The 20,757-nt window shown below is 44.7% G+C and overlaps 2 protein-coding genes across 3 annotated transcripts in view; both read left to right on the top strand.

Moving 5' to 3' along the window:
* Positions 1-7,358, top strand: part of TULP3 (TUB like protein 3) — a 33,086-nt gene extending 25,728 nt beyond the window's left edge. For both annotated transcript variants that reach the window (XM_040596108.1, XM_040596109.1), the window contains exons 9-11: positions 2,132-2,230; positions 4,328-4,499; positions 5,007-7,358. In XM_040596108.1, coding sequence (XP_040452042.1) covers positions 2,132-2,230; positions 4,328-4,499; positions 5,007-5,140 — 405 coding nt within the window. In that variant the 3' untranslated portion in view covers positions 5,141-7,358. The remainder of the gene's footprint in view (positions 1-2,131; positions 2,231-4,327; positions 4,500-5,006) is intronic.
* Positions 7,359-11,278: 3,920 nt separating this feature from the next.
* TEAD4 (TEA domain transcription factor 4) overlaps positions 11,279-20,757 on the top strand; it is a gene marked incomplete at its 5' end in the record, with an annotated part of 57,163 nt that continues 47,684 nt past the window's right edge. The window contains 2 exons of the mRNA XM_040594975.1: positions 11,279-11,329; positions 11,631-11,709. Of these exons, the coding sequence (XP_040450909.1) occupies positions 11,279-11,329; positions 11,631-11,709 (130 nt within the window). The remainder of the gene's footprint in view (positions 11,330-11,630; positions 11,710-20,757) is intronic.

Below are 20,757 nucleotides of genomic sequence, written 5' to 3'. Positions count from 1 at the left end.
TCCCCTTTTGCCCCTTTCTTTTTTGTCACCTTGTTACCGAGGAAAACACAGCTCACAGAATCATGCTGCCTGGCCACCTCCCCCACTTAACTTTGGAACCAAGTGACCAATTTCAACCAGAGGTAACAAAGGGCAGAGGCCTCAAAGTTAAGTTCTTAAAAGTTTAAGGGGGGGCGGGGGAAGCGGAATAATAAATCAATTCCGGGGAAGGAGAGGGACCCTAACTGACATCCTGATGACCTTCTTACCTGGTCTTTCGTTTGGCATGTGGCCAGTCAGCATATCCTTTACATGGAGCCAGCCACAGCATGAACTGCCTCTTGCCCAGCTGGGTATTTGCTGGACATTAAGAAGGTGTAGAGGGATGAAGCTGGGTTAATTAACATTGATAACATACAGCTGTGGGCTGGCTTCAGGGGCGGCGGGTTGGCTGATGTAGACAAGGTGCAGCTGTGGCTGGTTCTGTGAAGTGGTTGGGCAGCTGAGGAAGAGAGAGGAGGAAGAAGCAGAGAGAGGGAGAGTGCACCTGGGATGAGGAGAGCCTAGGAGAAAGCAGCAGAGGGACTGGCGTGAAGAATATGTTGGTATGTGATGGTAAAAGACCTTGTTGCAGCTGGCTAGTTTGGAGAGTGCTGTGACAGGAAGGAACTGTGAAGTAGAGTTACTTTTTGCAGAACCAAAGGCATCTTGATGGAAAGGGCTGGTATTATTTCAGTAGCAGCTTGTTAGTAAGGATATGGTTCCAGGGGAAACAGTGTTTTGCTAGCTCTGTGCAAGAGATGTTTTCTTCTGATCTTGTGGATCACCTCAGTCTGGCCTTCAGAGTGTGAAGGCACTTGTGGACACTCTAGAATTATGTAAGGAGTAATGTCGATCAAAATGTTTCATATTCCAGTCCTGAAGTTTGAGTAAAATTTGAGGTTCTTTACGAAATGATGGCCAGTCAAGTGGAAGGATTTTTACTTTCATTACAGGTACAGCAACAGAAGTTTAATGATGCATTAGCCTACTGGAGCATGGTCTTGCTATTTTTTTGCTGTTGATCTTAATGGCACTTGGGAAAAAAATTGATGTGCTAATTCCGGTACTAGCCTGTTTACAGAAGTATCACTGGATACTTCTTTGTGTACAGTATTTTTCAGTTTCTTACCTAATTGTACGCAGCAAGGTGTTAAAATGAGTACAGCCAATAATATTGCCAGCTTTTCACATTTCTAAACTTTTGTCTACAAGAAGTTCGTAAAGTTTATGTATGAATAAAATCAGTACCCGCATTCTCATATATGTCCTTAGATTTTCTGAAGTGGAATAATAGAGGTTGCAACTTCAAAGACCTTTGTTCTGTGTCTGCAAAATGCACTAGCATGTTAGGAGAAGCTGTATCACTTCTATCAATCAGTACTTCTAAAAGATTCTGGCTTTTTAATTGGTCTTTGGGAATTTTAAAAGTTATCACTGACATTGTTACCAAACACTTTCAATGAACGCTTGGATTTTGGTTGACATTATTAAATGGGTGGTTGAGAATGTCAAGACTATTTTTACTTTGCTTTTTATTCTCAGTCCACTCGGAGCAGTCTCCCACAGTACCCTGGAAAAATCTGCTTGTTTTAAGATTGAAGGTTGGACAGATGCTGAATGCTTTGTCTTCTGTGTCTGTTCTTAATCATTTATAAGAGAGCATGATTTGAGAGAAAATTGTAGGTATGTTCTTAAACACAAATAACGGCACCCGAAGAAGAATGTCAGTCATTCTTCATGAACGTTTTACCCTAAATGGTGATATATAGATAACACAGACTCAGGTCAAAGATATGTGCCTTTTATCATACTTAAGGCTTGTTCACTAGCAAAATTTTAGCACATTTTTGCCTCGGATGCAAAAACTTACGCCTGGAAATTGCATTTATCAGATTTCATTATAAATGTTTCATTAGGATAATAGATACATTCTAAATTAGGTAATACTATGTACATCTTCTAATGCAGTCTCTCCTATTCTCAAAATACAGTTATAGCTAGCAAATCTCTATATAACCAATATAAATGTGGATTCAAGTTCAGTTTTGCTGTCTTTCCTTCTTTGAGACTGAGTATCTCATTTACTGAAATGTCTCTCCTTGTCTTTCAGGAAACCAATGTCTTAGGATTCAAGGGTCCTAGAAAAATGTCTGTGATCATTCCAGGAATGAATATGAATCATAAGCGAATTCCAATCCGTCCACGAAATGTGAGTTGTGGAGTTTGGTCGTATTTCAAATTGGAGGAGCAGAGGTTAAAACTTTCTGATAGAGGTCTGGGTGTTACTGGTAATTGGAGATTTTAGAGCAAGGTTGTTAATAGTCAGGGCTTTAGCGAGTCTCATGGAGAGTAAGTACAATGTTCCCTAAAGGTGTTGATTAACTTGTTCTTGCCTTTTACCTGATTTGTAGCCTTTGGAATAGTGTTTGTATCCTTATTTGTCCTTTGGTCAGCCTAAATACTACTTAGCTATTGCAATGGCTAGTGTATGTTGTTGCTGTTGCACCTAAAACCCCATCATCAAGTTGGATGAAAACAAAACAAACTTGCTTCTCCCACAAACTTACATTCTTAGCCAGTGTATGAATTACAACAATCGATAAGGTGGTATTCTGGTGTAGTAGCAAGAGAGTAAGTACATTTCTGATCAGAATGTTATCAGTCTCATTGTAGGAATCACAGAAAAGGAGGATTCTTTAAGGAGAAAGTGGGACAAGGAGAAGGATGGAGTTTTGTGGTGACTGTTTAGTGAGGATCTCCCATACATATGGGGAATATTATAGATAAAAGCTTACAGAAGTGTATCTGAAGATGTATTAAGATGTATGATGAAAATAGTCCAGTTCCCATCATGTGGGTTTTATGTTTGGTGTGATAGAAGACCAGAAGGCAGACAGGACAGCTGTTAACTGAAAGATGTGGTCAGAGTTTTAGAGGTATAAAATGGTATTTGCATCCACATTGTGAGTAGGTATGAGTGGGACAAGAGTGTGTTTGTTAAGGTCAGAGGAAAAAAAAAATCTTCAAGAGTGGAAATTCAGTCTCGTGAGAGCCTGGAAAGAGGTTTAATTTTGTGAATGGAGAGGAAAATGGTATCTGTTATTTATTCATGATTTTTCAGTTGGTATTGCTATGTACCCTATCAGTACAGTAATGATTCTGTGGCCCCACCTTTATTTTTCTCCCCTATTTTCTCAAATTTTGGCTAGCAGGCAAGCAAAGTTTGTGAAGCTTTCAGTGTAGGGGTTTGACTCTGTTTTTGTCTTCCTTCTCTGTAGTTTAATGACTCCAATTAAGTAATACTGCCCCTGCTTTAAAGGAGGAAAAATGACATCTAAATGCACTTTATTGGTGCTAATTCTCAAAGTTCTTTCTGCATCTTTAAAAAAGTAAATAAAAATAAAGATATAAAGTAAGTAGTGTAAACTGACCCGTAGATTTTATTTAGGTTATCCTCAAAAATCCACTATTGTATCTGTATACAGTACTAAAACAGTTACTATAGCCGTATCAGTCAGACCTCCACAACAGGTTGTTTCCTGATTGTTTTTTCTCATTAAATAACTTCAGTTTGGATTCTTCTTCTTCTTGGGAGTTTTAGCATATATAATTTCAGTTTGGGTTTTATTTGTTGCAGAACTTTTAAAATTCAATCATATGTCATGTGTTTCACTCACTACTATTTGCAGCTCCTCATAATTAATTCAGTTTGTCAAATTTAATGTGCTGTTTTACCTCCTTTTTGTAACTTTGTTTTTATTTCTGTCTGGTTTTGGTACTGTGCATTAGACCCAACGGGATGACTTTTAACCTACTTAAGCCATACTCACAGCCCACTGAAGCTTTTGGACTTCTCACTGAAGCACCCCAGGGCCTGGCACTATGCAGTTAATTTCTTTTGTTTCAAAGTTTAAAGTGTTAGAAATGGAAGTTGGATCCAACGGGATCAAAGAAAGCTTATGAGACTCAGAAAGGATTCCTGCCAGCAGGATGGCAGTTATCTGTAGCCTGTGAATTGCTCCCTTTCCTGTACACATACTTCCTTATCTCTGGGGTGGGTTGTTTTTTTTTGCCTTGTTTGGGGTAGAAATGTGGTGATCGCTAAGGAGTGCTTGGACTGGAAAGCCGTTAAAACATCTTCCTGGTACTTGCAGGAAATTTTCAGTAGGACTGAGTTTAACTCTTCTTCTTGTGTTACATTAAACAGGGAATGACCTTCAAGTGACAGAGTGCACACGTATGAGAGAGGGAGTACTCGAGCAGAGCCATTACAAATTGGATAAATATATTTCTTTCTTCTGAACAGGAACGTGAGAGTCTGCTGTCAAAATGGCAAAATAAAAATTTAGAGAACCTCATTGAGTTGCACAACAAGGCTCCAGTCTGGAACGATGATACTCAATCGTATGTTTTGAACTTCCATGGGAGAGTCACTCAGGCCTCGGTGAAGAACTTCCAGATTGTCCATGATAATGACCGTAAGAGTCTGGTGGAGACTGTGTGGGGCTTATTCGAACAGGGAGAACCCAATTTATTTCATGAAGTTTGGGAGGAATAGGACACTTTTCCTGGAGAAGGGAGACCGGGTGGAGGAATTCGGTCAGGATTACTGGGGACTTCTCAGCTGTCAAGAAAATTATATAAGGCGTCCCTTTTTTTGGGGTGGGTGCTGACACTGCTGTCCACAGCTGCAGCAAAAGGCTTCCTGAAGGGAAAGGATTAATACAGCACCTTCAGCCCAACAGAAGAGTGGTTTGAGCTTTGGTTCTGAGAAGTTAATCTCTAGAATGACACAGTCACTCTAGAGATCAGATTTCAAGGCTACTCTGGTGAGAAAGGATGGATAGACCAACCACATGTATTTGGGACTGCCAGACATATGCTTTTTTTTTTTTTTATTTGTGGGTTGTTGGGTGGTTTTGATTTTTTTTTTTTTTCATTTGCTTCACTGTGAAATTGTCTCTGAATCTTTCTTTTCTCCCCAGCTGACTACATTGTGATGCAGTTTGGTCGTGTAGCAGAAGATGTGTTCACTCTGGACTATAATTATCCTCTCTGTGCTCTTCAGGCTTTTGCTATTGGACTCTCCAGCTTTGACAGTAAATTGGCCTGTGAATGAGAGACAACAGAGTTGAAACATGGAACTCACTCCCATCCCTGCATCTTGTTGTAAGAGTTCCAGGTGGAGTAATGAAAAGCACGTTGGGGATGGAAGGGAACTGGAGGACAGACTTCTGCAAGCTTATTAGACAGCAAATACCAGGCCCGAGAGCATTATGGCAGTTGACAGTAGACCATCTCAGGAGACTGTCCCAAGGCTGAGCAGTCTCTAAATGTGGGGTAGTGCATTGTGGAAGAACAAGAATTATAGGTGATGTTTTTGTCATCGTTGATTCTGCTTTCAGAATCCTTGTAACAGGTGCTGCGTGAGAGCAGGGAGCAGGCTAAGGAGTTTAGCCTGCTAATTGGAACCCCTTGCAGCTAGGATTAGAAAAATAACAGTTTAGTGTTCATGTGCCTTGGAAGTTCCACAGTGCACCCGGAGATGACGCTACTGATCTGATCAGCATGATCAGATGAATTCAGAAAAAAGGACAGTCACTGGCATGTGTTCTCTTTTGCCCTGTGTAGTGTTTTGCTGTCTGTTACAAATCAGACGTGCAATGATTCAGGTTATGGCTCTGTGCAACCGTGGATAATGTTCAACAAATACAGAGCTGGAATGAGACATTGGCTCTAATAAAACCCCTTTCCCTTACTCTGTGGGATGATTCTCTGTTAAGTCTGATTGTCCAGTTCCCTTTCATTATTCTAATTGCTCCATATCCCTTGGCAGTCTTTTTACCAAATAAAGAACAATCAAATGTCAAACACTCCCTTTTTAGTTGGTGATATTATATCCATTACTGTTTCTCTTATTTTTAACCATGTGAAAAACGAGACTGAGTAGAATGATAAAATCTCACTGGATTTGGCAGAAGGTAGTACTGTAACAAAATACAGTGCTATTCCTGAAAAGCATGAAAATCCTGATTGAATGAATCTAGAGCGTAATCTGACCAGAAATATTTTTTAATTTGCCCATATTTCATAAAATTTGCTACGTTTTTAAGAATAATTTTGTGACTCATTTTATTTTTTTTAACATGCGATTATCTCAAGTAATGACATGTTAAAGTAGATTTTATATAAATAATTTTAACCTGACTATAAGAAGTTGTTACCTCAAAAGGAGATTTTTGAGGTGTTTTCAGAGGCATCGGTAAGTTTTAAAAAAATTAATGTATCATGGGGCTTTGCAATGTGTCCTTCCCGTGTTCCATTTTTAATGCTGGATGTACAATATGGAGACTAGGCCACAGCACGGAATGCTTCTTGATTCATATGGCCTTGAGTCATCGGAGTGAATTGCTGCACACTGTGACATGTAAGCCTCATAGTGTACATATCTGCTGTGTACGAAAGCAGAGAACAGTTGTTATCTTGCCTGTTTCGTGGCTGTTATGCATATTCATGATGATCCTGGAAAACTCAGTCCCTCTATTGAGACAAGAATAGGTGTTCGCCAGCTTTAGATATTGTCATTGTCAGCAGACTAACTGTTTCAAGCTCCAAAGAGCTAGATTTATTGCTTTCGGTCTCTGGAGTCTTCGCAGTGGTAGATACCACTTGCTCTTTCAAAATAATGAAACTTTGTGAAGATGTTTTCTGATATCACTAGGAAGAAAAAAAAAGATAATCATGTAAACTCTGTATTTAACTGTAAATTATGAATTGCGCTGAGAACTCCAGCACATGTATCTGCCCATTCTGCATTAGCTGGTGAGCCATTGTCTTGAGATGATCTCATCAGCAGTTCAGTCACGAAAAGAACTTGAATCACGGATCTCTTTTGTGCCTTCATGTACTTCCTGCCCATCAGGCTGGGGACAAGACCTGGCAGCGTTTTCCAGTTGTGCTCTTCTGAGTTCTTGGCTGATGGCTCTGCATTCCCTCTACCCATCCAGATAAACTAAGTCAATTTGTTACCTGTCTGATTATTTTTCTGTCTAGGACTGTGTAAAAGAAGCTGCCTTATGTTAGTTTGGGGTGACCTGAAGGTAGAATGCTGATTTCCTATTCCAGATGGTTTTCTCTGTGCTCAGAAGGCCGTGTTAGCATCCCTTTAGTCACTCCTACGGTTAGGCTGGTCAGCAGTGGCTTTTCAAGTTATTTGTTGACATCTAATGATCCTCGCAGGATCAAGGTCTCAGTCAAATTATGCAGACAGATTAACTGATTCAGTGCTCTTTTATCAGATACCGTTTTACATGAATTGTATTTATAACTTTTATATCTAAATGAAAATAAACTAATTTATATATTGAAAAAATCCTTAGTTCTAACTGAGTTTCGGGGTTTTTTTGGTAGGGTTTTGCTGTCACTTGTGAGTGGTTTTAAATGTTCTTGTACTAGATACCTCAGTTTCTTCCTGTCTTCCCCTTTTCCTTTGGAATTCTCAGTTCTTTTCCTTTGTGGTATTTCTTTCATACAGTTAGAAGCATGGGAATAAATGTAACGTTAGTCTCTCCAATACTACCCCTCCCACCATCAGAAGGTCTTCCTGTACAGTTCCTGGTTTCCATCTGATACTCTCTTTAAGCTAGTTGTACTTCTCTGCCCCATGTTTTTAATGTTTCTCCCAGAATACAATTAAGGCTTTTGAGATGGTTCTTTATGGATTTTCCTACCCTCAGTCTGAACCCATTCTACTGTTGAAGTACAATACCATCGAATTATGAATCAAGAGCTGAAATAATACAAGGCTAGGAAGAACACAAAGTTGAAGGGGTTATTTTTTCCTGTTTCTACTGGGAAATGTATGAACCTCAGTAAGAGGCGATACTGTGGTTCTGCTAATCAGAAAGTGACACAGCTCTCAGTGTATAGGCCCTGTTCTTCACTCACCTCTTTTTTTTTTTTTTTCTCCCCCCCCCCCCCCCCCCCCCCCCCCTTATTTCAATCTAAGCCAAATAAGGTTTAGTTGGAAGAGAAAACTGAGCAGGAAATACTACTGGGCATTTGTTCTTGGTACAGTAATATTAGTTGTGTACATGCAAATGTAACATCTTTAAATCCCAAAGAGATCTTAAAACAAAGGAGGAGGCATATTAAACTGTTAAATATGAATGCTAGAGGCAGACCTAGCAGACTAAAACAGTTCCTAGGCTGCTATAAACCCCTTGGCTCACCAACATAAAAGACAAGGAGTAATTTATTGCAATTTCAGGGGTCAGTCCTACTTTCATTGAAGTTTTGCTGCTGAATTTAGCAGCAGTAGGACAGGGGGGGTTTGTTACTGTTGGCATAATAATTATACGTAGTATTCTTCCCTACTTGCTGGTATTAGCAGCTCTGTAAATCTCTCACTTTGACATTGAATTATGTTTCCTATTCCTGGTACGGAAGACAAGCAAAGCCTTTGCTGTGATTTACAGGTCAAGAGCAAAAATTTGTGTGAAGTGTTGTGAAACTGAACTATGGACAGATTCCTCTCTGACAGTCAGGAATCTCATCTCTGCCACAGCGTCAAACTGTGTTGTATAGAACTGCAGCTTGGAACTACTACAGCTAAAACCCAGAACTAAGACATTTACGGCATCCTAGGGCCAAGAGATTTGGCCCAGCATGTAGTTATGAGGATGAGTAGAAAAGTAACAGTGGTGTTAAGGGTTTCCTTACTAACAGGGAAGACAGCCTGCTACATCCGTGAAGGGGCAAGAACTGAAAGCCCTGCCACCGAAGAAGGGGCGGTACCCGCTGTTACTTTTTTATCGCTTGAACTGTACAGTCTATGGAGTTTTTGTCTTCCTGTTCCATCCCTTAACATGTTTTATATGGAATTACGATTTCCTTGCTGGAAGCTGGAGGTCACTTCTCTAGTCCTACAATGGGAGAAAAATCCAGAAGCAAATTAACTTCACCAAAATGCATTAAGATCAAGGCTGTTGTAACTGTAACCTGCTCTGGTAATTTAACAATTAATTTAGAGAATACATACATGGGTGAAAGTATGCTAGAGGTTAGAGTTTGGGATCAAATACTTTGATAAAATTAACATTTTCAAACGAGGCAAGATGTTGTACTGTCTGGAACAAAGCAGCTTAAAATTATGAAGAAAACAAAGGATTTTTTTTTTATTATTGAAATGCTCAATTGAATTGAGTGCTTTATTTATTAAAGGGAAAGTAAAACTATTTTACTGTGAAAAATTCTAAAAGCTGCATACCAAAATCATTCAGATAATGATCAAGAGTTAACTCCCCAACAGCTTGTCCAACTCCCTCTGCTTTCTGTTCTAAGCAGTTTCCTACCACATTACTACTACCAGTAAAGGAAAAGAACCCTGAACACCCACCACCAAAAAACCTCTGTTCTCTTGAGTGGGTTTCCATCTGCAGTTGACTGGAGTCCGGCAAACAATTTGTTTTATGATTCACAGGAAGGAATAGGTTTCAATTCCTTCTCTTTGAGCTATGTTGATTCTGCAGGGAAATGGGAGCAAAACAATACATTAGTCATATAATCATGAGACCTGGACTAGAATTCACAATGAACAGATGTGAGAAGTGAGCTACCTTTAACATATATTTGTTTTTCATTAAATTATGTGGTTTTAAATATGGCTTAGTAGAAACAGTGGCTAAATGAGATCTTTACAGGGCTTTATATAACAAAAAGACGCCCACAAAATAATTTCATTGAGTTCTGTAACTTCATCTTATTTATATTGTCTATATTCTTGATCCTACAGTTGTATCAGAGGGTATGTATCATAAAATAAAATTATTGCTGCGTTGCCTTACAAAGAAAAGTAAGTGTATGAAAAAGGATTACCAATATCGGTTATCTTCAGCACTGCCAAAGAAAAACAAAACACACACCCCCCCCCCAAAAAAAAACAACCAACACCCAACCAAAACCAAAACAAAAAAAGTGGAGTTCACTTTCCAAATCCCAAGGCTGCGTTTATGAAGTTGATGGGTTTTGCCATCTGGTTTCTGAGGCCTTAGGACACATTTAGGTCCTGTTTTCAGTCTTTGCAAGCTGAGTTATGAACTTTCTTAGTTCTGGGTTCTTATCAAGAGCTGAAATTTTTCTTCACCCATTTTTTCAACACAGTGAACTTTATAAAGCAAGCCAGCTGTTGTAGCTGCAAGTTACGCGCGCACCAGCCACCCGTGTCACCTGCTGGAGACGTGCAGGAGTTTATCTTGCAGCCGTAGCTGCGCATGGGATGCAGTTACATTTCCCAACCTCGCCGCTTTACTGCTGCTTTTGTGTCGGGACGTGCCTTTCCAGCCCCAGCGCAGCTCCCAGGCTCGCACCGGCGTTTCCCAGCGCAGCGCGGCACCGGCACGGCTCTGCCAGCGGGTAAAGCGCGGCTCCGTGGCGGGGCTGCGGGACGCCACGGCGGCCACCCCTTCGCCGCGGGCGAGCGGTTGCCCGTCTGTGATGGCTGCCTGGGAAGCCCTCGGGGCAATTACGCTGTTGAACCGCTGCTGCGGCTGGTTTGTTTCGCAGCGGCTCAGCGGCGCTGGGTGGAAACCGTCCCGTCCCCACGGCGCTGCCCAGCGCCTGGCCCCGCGGGGCGCCCCAGGGCAGCCGCGCCCCCGCGCCGGGGCGCCCCGGCACCGCAGCCCCTTCCCCCGGCGCTGGCAGCGCGGCAGTCCCGCCCGCGGGGCAGCACCGAGCGGGCGGCGGCGCCCCCAGGGCTCAGCCCCCGGCCCGGCCGCCGCCTCCAACTTCTCCCCCGCGCGGGCGACGCGCGCGCCCGCCCGCGCCGGGTCCTGAGAGACGGCGGCGCCCCACGGCCCCCAGCCCGCCGCCCCCCCGGCTGCTCGCCGGCCGCCCGGAGTTTCCTTCCTCCGCTCCCCCCCGTGCGGGGCGACCTTCCCCCGCCCCCGGGCCCCCTCTTCCGGCCACTGCCCGCGCCGCCGCGGCCCGGCCTCGCACTCGGCCGCCGGCGGGGCAGCGCCCGGCCCCGCCGCGTTTTGTCCCCGGCCCCGCCTCGGCCCTGCTCTCGCCGCCCCCCGCCAGTCCCCTCCCCAGCCCCGTCCCAGCCCCTGCGCTGGCCGGCAGTCCCCTCCCTCGGCCGCGTTCATTTCATACCAACTCTCATTCCTCGCATTCCTCACTTCCTCCTTTCAAACTCCAGGGGAAATAAAAACCCTCCCTTTTCCTCCCAAAGTCCTGCCCGGCCGCGGCCGCCGCCCCCTCCCGCCGCCGCTCGGGCTCGCCGTCCCGCCGGCCGCCCCGCTCCCCTCAGGTGAGTGCGCGCCTTGTGCCCCCCCCGCCCCGCTCCCCGCATTGTTCGCGCCGTGCCCGCCGCGGCGGGACCGGGGGAAGGGGGAGCCCCAAGGGCCCACCCCCGAGGGCGGCCGCGGCTCCCCGGGCAACTTTCTCCTTCCTGTGCGCGGCGCGGCGGGGGGCGATGCCGAGCGAGGGGCTGCCCCGGCCGCCCACCCTGGCCGCGGCCCCGCTCCCAGCCCTGCGGGCCCGGGGGTGGGGAGCGGGCGGGCGCGGGGGGGCCGGCGCGCAGCCACAGCCCTCGCCTGCTCTTTTGGCAGAAAGTCCTGGAGCAGAAGGAGGATTTAAAGCCGGTCCCCGCCGCCCCCGCGGAGCAGCGGCCGCTCTTGCCTCGCTCAGGTCAGGACGGGCCGTTTGACGATCGCTTTCGCGGGGGGTGCGGGGGGCTGCCGGGGTGTGTGTGTGGGGGGGGGGGGCTGGGGCCGCTCGTGCGGCCCGGGAGGCACCGGCGACAAAGGAAGCGACGGGAACGTCCCCAATGGAGGCTTCGGCCGCTTCCCCCGCCGGGAAGGGGGCGCCGGCGCTGGGACTTCGGCAACTCGGGTCTTGTGGGACCGGTTGCCAGCTGCGCGCACTGCTACGGGGGGCAGGGGGGGGGGGGGGGGAAAGAAACAAACAAACAAAAAAAAAAAAATAAAAAAGGATTCCGTGCCGTTCCTGGTACTTTCTGTAATAAATAAATCGGAGGCGATGGTCTGGGGAGAGAAAAAACAAAACAAAACAGTCCGATGCGAACCCCCCTGGGAGAAGGCGTGCGGGTTCTTACAGGGCTTTTCCCAGAGGATGCGGGAATACTCTTGTTCCTAAAGCAGTTATTCCGAAGTTAGAGCCGAGTTTTGGTGGCATGCCTCTGGAAAGGATTTAAATGAACGTAAAGCAGCCAAACAAAAAGCCTCCCCAAATAACCCTTTATCTTTTCTACATAATTCCGTTTAAGCAGTTCTTTGCATGGGATGCCGGAGACGGAGCTGTTTTTGTAGAAGGGGGAAGGAGCGTAATTCCTGTATTTTAAGGACATCTGTGAAGTACTTTGTGGTGAATGGTCGTATAGAAGTACAAAAACCCAACAAACCAACCCCACAAAGAAACAAACCCCCCCAAACAAACAAAATAACCAAACCACCACAACTAATGTACCCTTTGTTTTTTATTGGTTTTTTTTGTTTAACCTGATGTTACATTTACGTTACTTTCAAAGGTTAAAAAGTTGAGGTCTGCGAATCCTCTACAGATCAAACCCGCAAAATACTTCCCGAGTGCAGGGTCCCGGGAGGGAGGGAAGGCTTGCGGGTTTTTTGGTTAGGTTCCCCTCCACCCCCCCCATTTCCTATTACTCGGAACAGATTGGCTTCCCCTAGACTTGACTGCGCTGCCTGTGTGCGCCGGGAGCGGAGCCTTGGCTCACCTGTCTGCACATCTGGCTGCAGCTGTAAGAGGGTTTATTGTTCTCCAGGGGGAAGTGGGCAGTAGGATGGGGCACAGTCATGGGGAGGGGCGAGGGGAACAGAGCAAGGGGGAAAGCAGGTCTGGGTGTACAAGGACTGGGTCCGGGTTGAAGCTGCTGTACTATTAAATTTTAAAGCTTTTTGGTTTTTGATCGCTTTTTCTCCCAACAGAGAAGAGCCTGGGTGGTGCTCTGATGAACACAGAGGGGCTTCATGAGCATAGAGGGGCTTCTTTATTCGGGCTGGTGGATACTGTGGGGCTCTGGTTTTCTTTGGGACTTGGGTTGACAGAGTGAAGGGCAGCCAGCCAGCGGGTGCAGTCACCTTATGGGGTTTTCCTAAATCCCGCTCTGGATGTCTCCCTCCAACTCGAGCATGTGACGAAGTCTGTCATCTGTGAGCTGGACTAGCAGCTCGTTGCTCCTGCGGAGATTTTGGGAGCAATTAGTGTGCGTGAGAATGGGTGTTAGGAATTTCTCCACTGTCTTGGTTCCTGCTACTGTCTTTTGGATTTTAAAATTAATTTTACCAATCGCTTTGAAGTATTTCAGGTTATTACTGCAGCAAGTGTTTAATGTTAGTGCAGTACGCTGTGGGAAAATGGTGTGAAAATAGTACTGCCAAGCTCTGAAGAGAAAAAGGGCTCCATGGCACGGAATCTTGCTTGTGGTTTAAAAAAATCAGCTGTTGGTTCTCTTAGTCAGGTGTTTGTTTCACAGAACTCGAATACAGTAAGTGGAGTTTTGAGGAGGTTGCTGAAAAGTGCAGTTTCCAATGGGTGCTGCTCACCTCTCTGGAGCGTCAGACTCGTTCACAACTTCCCTTCCGTAGTATTATGTGTCTTTTTTTGATTGTATCCTTCAGCTCCTGATTCTGTCACAACATAACTCCAGGGGTGGGTCCACAAGGACTTCAGGCTGGCGCTGCTGTTGACAGAACCTGCCTGCACAGCCCCAAGCCGCCCGTTTCCACGGCTGTCACACCTCTTGCTTTGTCCCTGGCGTGGGTATTGGCACCGCAGTTGACTGACCTGGGCCAGAGGGTTGACCCAGATGAAAAGTAACACTCTCTTTCAGCAAGTTACTTTTCAGCCACATTTGTTCTCCAGTCTAGTTAATCATATGGTCACATAAATGCTGCTGGTGTGTCTGGAGGAGGGGGTGCAATGACTAGGGGGTGGGCAGTGGGGGAAGAAAGGTGATGTTTTCTTAGCAACGTTGCCATCTTTTGCCACCTTAAGTAGTTCCTTGGACCATGTCTACGGTTTTTCCTGTGACAGTGAAATGATTTTCTGTCTTAGCTGGCCATAACTGTTTCTTAAGAATGCAAAAATTAGGTGTTATCTTTTTAAAAAGATCTATTATACTTTCCCTGTAGCTCAAACTTTCTCCTTTATTTATTTGTTACATGCCACCCCCCAATGTTATGCATCGTATCTTCCAGTAATTTTCTTGGGCAACTTTTTCATCCCGTAACGTGCTTTAAAAGTTTTCTTGCTCTAATGCAACAGTTTTTACATTGGTGTGTATTTCTGTGAAATGATTGCTTGTTTCTCTCTCTCTCTCTCTGCACTTACACTAAGTTCTTACAAGCACTAATGAGACTAAGCTTTTAATATTTTTCAATGTCTATTATTCTAGGCCTAATGATTGGTTTTTATACTCTTAAATTTCTTCCATCTATCTGTGCACCTTTTGCAGATTGAGATCTGATATTCTACATGTTGCAGCTGATTCATCTCTTTGTTGCCTGAAGTGATATCTGAGCACAGGCTGACAAAAGTTACATTGGTAATTTTGTGGAAGCATTTGCTTTGCAGGCAATTCTCACTTTTTTCTCAGTCTGGCATGTCTTCAGCTTCTGCTTGTGACAGGGCTTTTTCCTTGATTTAGCTGTGGTTTTTTTTCTTTGCATTATTTTCCCCACGTATTTTTACCCCCCTCACCTAGTTTGGTTTTGAGCTGTCTGAATCCCTTTGAGTTGTTTCTATCCACTGGTGTTTGTAAACTTAATGAAGTTTACAACTCTTATCACCTGCAAGTTTTATCAACATGCCCTTTATTCAGTCTTAGATCTTTAATTAAGATGTCAAAGCAAACTGGACTGGCAAAGGTCCCTGCAGCAACCCAGTAGGTGCCCCCTGGATCTGTTGGTTCCATTGGTATATAACACTACCCTTAGTTTTGAAGTTGTAAGTTAATTTTCTAATAATATGAGCAGTACTGTCCAAAGCCAATTTGAAGTGATTTTTCAGCCATGATTTCCTTGGAGAGTAACAAAGGCTATTCTAAATCTAAACCTATCACATCATGCACTGTATTCTTTTCATTCCCTGACTTCACACGGCAATTCTATCCTCCTTTGAAGACCAATCAAGTTTATCAAGATTTACAGTAGTGTATGCTCCTCTTTCTCTCCAGCTTCTGCGTTATGCCCACCACCATACTAAATAAATGCCCAACATGTTCCTTTGCAGAGCTTTGTAAAAAGCCAGGAATTTGCAGCAGGCATGGAGCTCATTACAGGATCTGAGACTAGTTGATTAGAAAGTATTCATTGGGGTTTGGAGGTGGTGTTTTGTGTTCTTGGGTTTTCTTTTTGTTTGTTTGTTTGGGGTTTTTTTGAGGTGGATTTTTGTTGTTTCTGCCCCTTGGGTCCTCCTTTCTCTGGAGATAATGCAGTCACTCCCCTTTGTTTTTAACACCATATGAATTAGATGTTTTCCTGCTAGGGAGGGGCAGGTTTTCCAGTTCCCGGTGCCACTGGCTGAGTCACTGGCTCTGTTTTTCTGTTCTGTTGTAGGTCTATAATTACCTTGTTCTTACCTTCGTTAGAATATGATTGCCAAAGGGTAGGTGTTTTACTTTGCTGTACTTCTGAGACATGAGTGCCCGTGGCTTTCAGAGCCTGAATACGAGCCTTTGAAGCATCTGCTTTGCTAGTGCCAAAAAGAAAATAAATCAGCATAGTCCTCACAGTGCCTCCCTTCAAATAGTATGGTAACCATTAATGACAGTTGTCCAGGCAAAGTCTAATCTCTTGTAACCAGGACTGCTTTAACTGAAGGAGGAAGAGTGAAGAGAGCACTCAGCATGGAAAGTGAAATGGAAAGGGGGGATTTGCTGATGTGTCTTAAGTTCATTTTCCTTGATCTTCTCCATAGCAGGTCCTTGAAATAAAGCTCACTGTACCAGACTAGCAGGATTTAGGGAGGTTCTCTTGTTTTGAAAATCTTGTCAGCTTAGGGGGAAAAAAAAAAATAAGAGCAGTGTAAACAAGATGTTTGTGTAAGATTTTCTCTAAGTACTCGCTGCTCTTTGATTTATCTTTATAAAAAATAAATAAATCCTATTTATTTCCCCACCCCCGTTTGTGAAGGAGCTAGGCTAACAGGAGAAAATAACTGTGCAGGGGAAACAATGTAAATCAGTGTTTCTGTCCTCCCAGTAAGCTGTAAGCTAACCGAAAAATAAAAGCAGCATCTTTTTCCACTGTTTTTCATCACCGGTTTTATTTGTAAGAACATGTTTTAAAAACTGGAGTCAAGTCAGTGGTTAGCTGTGTCCCTTTAAGAATCTAGTTTTGCTTGGCTAGCTGCCCTTGTTCTCCTGTAGATTAATCCAGCAGAAGGTATATAACCTGTTGACCTTCCTGATGAGAAGGGTCTGGAAGGGCAAAGAGATAAATTGGAAGGTTCATGCTTTCCTGTAATATCTGGGGACAAGTTTAACCTGTGTTTTTCAGGTTTTGGCACCTTTTTTTCTCCCCCCCTCCCCCCCATGATTGCTGTTTGAAGGTTGGGGTTGCACTTGCAGATTGTCATGATTTTCACTTGCTTTCTATGAAATTCCAGTTTGGAAGTGGCAGTGTGTTTGTGCCACAACTTGAGAGGCAAGAGTTCTGTGCTCAGGATTACGCTCGTCAGAGTTGAGGATGGCTTGGCTTTGCCCTCTCTTGTATCAGACTGGTGGGACCACTGGAATCTGGCTAAAACGGCTGGTGTCTGCTTGTCTGCTAGGGAATTTCAGACTCTTTTACAGAAAACCAGATCTGGTGGGCTTTCTTCACTGTCAGCCCTCAAGAAATGATCATCGCAGCTGTAAGCAGTGAATGTTCACCTGCTGCACGTTCCAGGTGAAGCATGTGCTCCAAAACCTAGCTGGGGTGGTTTCTGCATACCCCAGGAGTGCAGCTTGCTTGGTAGCCATGAGCAGGGCTTGTTCATATAACACAGGTGTTTTGTGGTTGTTCCTTACTTAGGAATTGGTATCTAAAGTATCCAACACCTTTAAGCTCCATCTAGCTACTACTAAAATCAAGGCACATGAGTAAAAATGGTTGACTGAATTGAGGTCCCATTTTAGATACCTATTCTGCCTGTTTGTGGTTTGCTTTTGTCTTGAGGCTTTAGTAAAGGGCTTAGCCCTGACCAGACAGGTTGTGCCCACCCCACAGACCACCCGCAAGTGCTGCAGATGCAGAAATCTACTTGTGTTTATGGCCTGTGGGGTCAGCGCTTCTGTCTATTCTGTTGAAAGTCTCCTAGCCCAGGTTCAGCTATTTCTTTTCTTGGAAACTGGCTATAGTTTGGAGATAAGTGTTTTCACTGCTTTGGATGAGATTTGCAAACACTGTATGCTGTCTGAGTTCATGTGAAATTCTGCCATTAGTGTCACAGATGAGAGTTTTTTTTGGGACATCTAGCCTTGAGTCCTAAGCAAGAGGTTGAGATGTGTCATGAACAGGAGGCAGGATTAAGAAATAAAAGTTCAATGTGGGTATCATAAAATGGGCGTTAGGAGTCTCAATTTTCTGCTGTTTGTCAGGAAAGCCTCAAGGGAGGTCTGATTTCCAGACAGCGTTAAACACAAGCCCCTCTGAAGTTACACCACTTGCAATGGCAAATCGCTTTTAAAGTTCACCTTTTTTGGTCTTGAAATTATTGTCTGGGGTTTGTCCCCAGTCTGATTTACCAGTCTGGGTAGCTCACTTAGGTGTTTGTGCTCTAGTTTGTTCCATTGGTAAATGGGGGCTTTTGAGTCCGATGGTGAGATTTTCAGGACAACTGACTTTCAATGAGTTTAGGAGCAAGGCTTTTTTAGGTTGCTGTTAAAGGTTTCCTATCCTTTAATAATTAAGTGAATACTTTTTGGGAAAATGCTAAGCATGATTTATTTCTGTCTCTAGCTTGGTTTGTTAAGACCCCAGTAATTTTAATCAGTCAATGCCTACCCTTGCCTATACCTGAAGGGACAGTTGTGATTTAAATGTGTTAGCTGACACTATGGGTGATTCTGCAATAGAAAAGGGAGATGATTATTGGGCTTCCTCCAGGTTTGTTGCTTTCTAACCAGCTCTGCACTTGTTGGGAGAATGACTCCTGGTGACTGCTGCTGCTAGCATGAGGGTGGCTAACCATTTTCACCCTGCCACAGCCTTCATCTGTTTGGGAAGCTGCGAAACACATGCCACATGTCTTGGAAAGTGAGGGAGAATGGGAGCTCTGGGAACAGTTCCTGCATGGGAGATAACTGTGACTCCCCAGGAATTGCATTTTTCCTTTGAGGGCCAGCCCAGTGTGTGGCTCAATCCCAGGGCAACCTGGCAGTGTCAATCTCTGATGCCCTTGCTGGCTCATTTTTTCTCTCCCAGCCGAGATATAAATCACGCAGTAGTCATTTTGTCAGTCCAAGGCTGGTGGCCTTGTAATGTAGCCTGTACACGTGGGAGCTGTGCACGACTTTGCCGTGGCGCAGGGTCAGTCCTCAAGCTGACCATCCCTAGACTAGTGGGAGCAGAACCAGCCTTTGGGTTTTCTTATTGTTGGGTTGTGGGCTTTTCTTTTTTTTTCCCCTCCCCTCCTTAGGACAGCAAGGCTCTGTGTTCTGTTTCTTTTATCGCAAATGTAACTGATTGGATGGTGTGCAAGGCCACACACAGCCTTATCTCATCGCATCCTGTTTGACTGCATTATCCAGGGCCGCACTGATAGAAGTTCTCCTCTCCTTGTTTTGATTTATATCACTGTGCTGGACACTACATCCTCTCTCTGTTTCAGCCAGAGCTAGGCTACAGCCATCATTTAAGAGTGTTGTTTTGCTTTGCTCAGGAAATCAGGTGCCTTTTGAGCAGCAGCTGCTGCAGGCAGTTTCAGCGTAGCCAGCAAACCAAGCTTGATCTTGTGCTAGGCGGTGTGATAAGCACTCAGCTGGAGCCCTTGCTTATGCTGGGTATAATCTGAGGCTGGTTTGTAAACCAGCCTTATTCAGTAGTGAGACAGAGACAAAAATCTCACAATGCAGCCTGTAGATGTAATGATTATATTACCTTGCCCAATGCACAAGAGGGAAATCTCAGTTCGCCTTTCTTCCTTGCCTGGCATGGCTGCCTGTTAAGAGCTTTTGCTTCACCTACAGCAAGTAACACTTACCTCAACTGGTTTTATTCACAGGATTAGGCAGCGTTACTCTGCTGCCCTGGGTGGACAGGAGTATTCACAGGCAACAGCCAGCATAGCTCAGCAGTTGCAGGAGGCCCAGGGCAAGAGGTGAGACTGGAAAGCAGGCTCACCCTTCGGCTGAGCTGTTCTGGAGCTGTTCTGGAGCGCTTGAGTGGAGCCCTTTGGTGAACTGCACCCACACACCTCAACTGTCGCCGAGGTCTTCTGCTGAAACCCAGTGGCTCTGGCTCTGGGCTCATTTAATGACTGCACTGCAGCTGCTGAGGAGTGTGAGCAACTGGTTGCTGGCTGGTGCTGCAAAAGCACCGTTACCTCCCTAGGCACAGTTCAGCACTAGTTAAGTCTTTTTACAGTTGCCATCTTTATTTTGCTCTGTAGAGAACCTGAAAAACATGTTAATGATTTCTGTCTTCTTTTGCCTGAAAGCTTTAACAGACCTTAGTTACTGTTGAATAGCTGCTTTCCCACCTTTTCCCTTTCCAGTACGTGTTTTTTCCTGCAGTCTTTGAGTTGCACCCCCTTGGAGCTACTCATCTACTGATTGCACTCATTCTTCTCTTTCAGAGGAACTGAGCTATTATTGTAGTGTCCCGTAGAATTTCCCAGCCTTCTTCCTCTGGTAAGTTGGAATGCCATCTTCCATTGTACCATGTTCAATAGATTTTGTAGTATCCCAAACTGTTGCTTTCCTAAACCCAGATCTCCTTGTATGACTGGATTGTGTAAACTCATTTGTTGTTGGCATGTTCTGGATGGAGGTAACTGACTGGTTGTTGCTGTTTCCAGGTCTTCTTCTTGTTATAAACTGCTCTAAAGTTACAGTTTGAGCAGCAGGACATCTTCTTTTCTGGCCAAACCCATTCTGTTTTGAAATTCTCTGTTTGACTGCTGATCAGATATGAAGATGTTGTGGTTCAGAACCTCTATAGTGGCAGTATTTGGCTCACTTTACCAGGGCAGTGAATACCTGAATCATTTGGTTTTATTTGCATTACAATAACATCAAGGGATACCTGTAACAGGAAGCAGTCTCTGCCGCTGCAGCTTGCAGTTCCATTAAAAGAGACTAAGGATGAAGGGATGTCCTTGGTGAAATGGCTTGCTCAGAAGCAGGAGTGGAACCCGCTGTCAGGCTCCGCATGGCTGTGCTGGCAAGGGTTCCTGCCTGGGAGGGGTGAGTGACTAGGGATGTCTCTGGTTAGACTGTTGTGCTCCATACTGATTCCAGCAGGGAAAGGGGGTGGCCATGGAGTGTGTGTGTGGGGGAGAGTCTGTTGGACAGAGCAGTTCCAAGAAATCTGAACAACTGGAGACAGCTGGCTGCAATTTTTCAGATCCTCAGGAAAGTATGATTTTGTGTTGAGCAGCTGCCACAAACACTGAAGAGGGAGCTGTTACCAACAGTAATGACTGAGGGATTGATATTAGAAAGCAGATGTGTCAGACTATGGAGTTGGTTAAGGATGGCTCCCTGTCAGTGAG

This window comes from Falco naumanni, chromosome 5, assembly GCF_017639655.2.
Source record: "Falco naumanni isolate bFalNau1 chromosome 5, bFalNau1.pat, whole genome shotgun sequence".
Lineage (NCBI taxonomy): Eukaryota > Metazoa > Chordata > Aves > Falconiformes > Falconidae > Falco > Falco naumanni.
The sequence above is the reverse complement of the archived record's forward strand: the minus strand, read 5'-3'. Positions and strand labels throughout refer to the sequence as shown.